Source organism: Corticium candelabrum, chromosome 19, assembly GCF_963422355.1.
Source record: "Corticium candelabrum chromosome 19, ooCorCand1.1, whole genome shotgun sequence".
Classification (NCBI taxonomy): Eukaryota; Metazoa; Porifera; class Homoscleromorpha; order Homosclerophorida; family Plakinidae; genus Corticium; species Corticium candelabrum.
In genome coordinates, this window is record NC_085103.1 from 2,976,754 (window position 1) to 2,979,253 (window position 2,500).

At 26.6% G+C, this 2,500-nt stretch overlaps 1 protein-coding gene across 2 annotated transcripts in view; it reads left to right on the forward strand.

Moving 5' to 3' along the window:
- Positions 1-2,500, forward strand: part of LOC134194772 (2-hydroxyacyl-CoA lyase 1-like) — a 15,135-nt gene that overhangs the window by 6,969 nt on the left and 5,666 nt on the right. For both annotated transcript variants that reach the window (XM_062663738.1, XM_062663737.1), the window contains 2 exons: positions 952-1,029; positions 1,085-1,179. In XM_062663738.1, the coding sequence (XP_062519722.1) occupies positions 952-1,029; positions 1,085-1,179 (173 nt within the window). The remainder of the gene's footprint in view (positions 1-951; positions 1,030-1,084; positions 1,180-2,500) is intronic.

The window sequence follows — 2,500 nt, forward strand, 5'->3', positions numbered from 1 at the left end:
TTAAATTTTTAAATAATTTTTAAATAATTTTTTATTATTTGAAAACCATATAATTATGTATTGTTATTAATTTCTAATATTTTTTAATTTTGAATTTAAATTTCTTTTTAAATTTTGAATTTACATTATAAATTATGTCTTGTTATTAATTTTTAATTAATTGTAATTTTTGTAATTTTTAATTAATTTAAAAATGTTTTTTTATTATTCGAAATCTATATAACTATGTATTGTTATTAATTTTTTATTCATGTTTAAATTAATTCTCTTTTTAAAATTATAATTAATTTATAGCTTAATTCAATTTGTATAAATTTTAATTAATTTTTAATTTAAATAATTTTAAAAATGTTATTTAATTTTTAAGTTTAATTTTATAAATTAGAAATTATGTCTTGTTATTAATTTGTAATAAATTTTTAATGTTTAATTTATTTTTAAATTTTAAATTTATTTTAAATTTTTATTGGTTTGATAAATTATGAATTATGCATTGTGTTTATTAATTATTTATTTTTTAATTTAATTAATTTTTAAAAATGTTATTTAATTTTTAAGTTTAATTTTATAAATTAGAAATTATATCTTGTTATTAATTTGTAATAAATTTTTAATTTTTAATTAATTTTTTTATTTTTAATTTTTTTTTTAGATTTTTATTAATTTGATAAATTATAAATTATGTTTTATTTTTATTTATTAATGAATTTTTAAATTTAATTTAATTTAATTTTTTAGCTTTTAATTTTTAAATTTTTTAATTAATTTTATAAATTATAAATAATGTATTTTAATTATTACCTTATTAATTATAAATTTCTAATTTTTTATTTAATTTTTAATTTTTAATTAATTGTTAATGTTTCTATTTTTTAATTTTTTAGCTGCAGTCGTTGTTGTGCACATGTGTATGCATGTTGTTATATTCTTAACTAATTATATCTATTACAGGTTGATATTTGTCGTAGCTGTACGAAGTACTCTGCCCGACCGAGCACAGTCAGTAACATTCCATTCGTCATCGAGAAGGTATGACGTCCACCTCTCATACACGACACATTCAAACTTGCATTCTATCGTTCAGGCAGTTCGAACTTGTTTGAGTGGGCGACCTGGAGTCTGTTATGTCGACTTACCCGGAGACATGATCACTGCACAGACTGAGACTGCAGATTTAAGGTTCATAATACTTATACAGTAATGTATCATACTGATTGTATGTGTACATGTGTTGTACTGATTAATTTTTTAGTAAGTAAGGGTAGAACCCTGACTATCTGGACAAATTTATTTCCATCACAAAAGCACGTGTTTTTCACGTGTTTCCCACGTGACGTCGTTACAACATGGAAACGTGTGAACCTACTCCAAAATGTATTACTGTATATTAATTAATTAATTATTACTGTATATAATTAATTAATTATTGCTGTATATAATTAATTAATTAATTATTGCTGTAAATTAATTAATTACTTATTACTGTAAATAATTAAATAATTAATTATTGCTGTAAATTAATTAATTACTTATTACTGTAAATAAATAAATAAATAATTATTGCTGTATATAATTAATTAATTAATTATTGCTGTATATTAATTAATTAATTAATTATTGCTGTATATAATTAATTAATTAATTATTGCTGTATATAATTAATTAATTAATTATTGGTGTATATTAATTAATTAATTATTGCTGTACATTAATTAATTAATTATTTGTGTATATGTACTTGACTGTCATTATGTACCACTGAGTCTCAAGGAAGTCACCACATCATCCCGACTTTCCATTATCCAGACAATTTGGCTTCCGCCAAAAAATGTCTGGATAATTGGGTTGTACGTACCTTATGCAGTCATGTTTTCAACAGATGCTGTCAGTGCAGTTGTTTGTTTCAGTTCTTTTGGGGAATTGCCATCTTTATATCAGTTGTTGTACATAGTATTGGAATATCCAGTGTGTGTGTGTGTGTGTGTGTGTGTGTGTGTGTGTGTGTGTGTGTGTGTGTGTGTGTGTGTGTGTGTGTGTGTGTGTGTGTGTGTGTGTGTGTGTGTGTGTGTGTGTGTGTGTGTGTGTGTGTGTGTGTGTGTGTGTGTGTGTGTGTGTGTGTGTGTGTGTGTGTGTGTGTGTGTGTGTGTGTGTGTGTGTGTGTGTGTGTGTGTGTGTGTGTGTGTGTGTGTGTGTGTGTGTGTGTGTGTGTGTGTGTGTGTGTGTGTGTGTGTGTGTGTGTGTGTGTGTGTGTGTGTGTGTGTGTGTGTGTGTGTGTGTGTGTGTGTGTGTGTGTGTGTGTGTGTGTGTGTGTGTGTGTGTGTGTGTGTGTGTGTGTGTGTGTGTGTGTGTGTGTGTGTGTGTGTGTGTGTGTGTGTGTGTGTGTGTGTGTGTGTGTGTGTGTGTGTGTGTGTGTGTGTGTGTGTGTGTGTGTGTGTGTGTGTGTGTGTGTGTGTGTGTGTGTGTGTGTGTGTGTGTGTGTGTGTGTGTGTGTGTGTGTGTG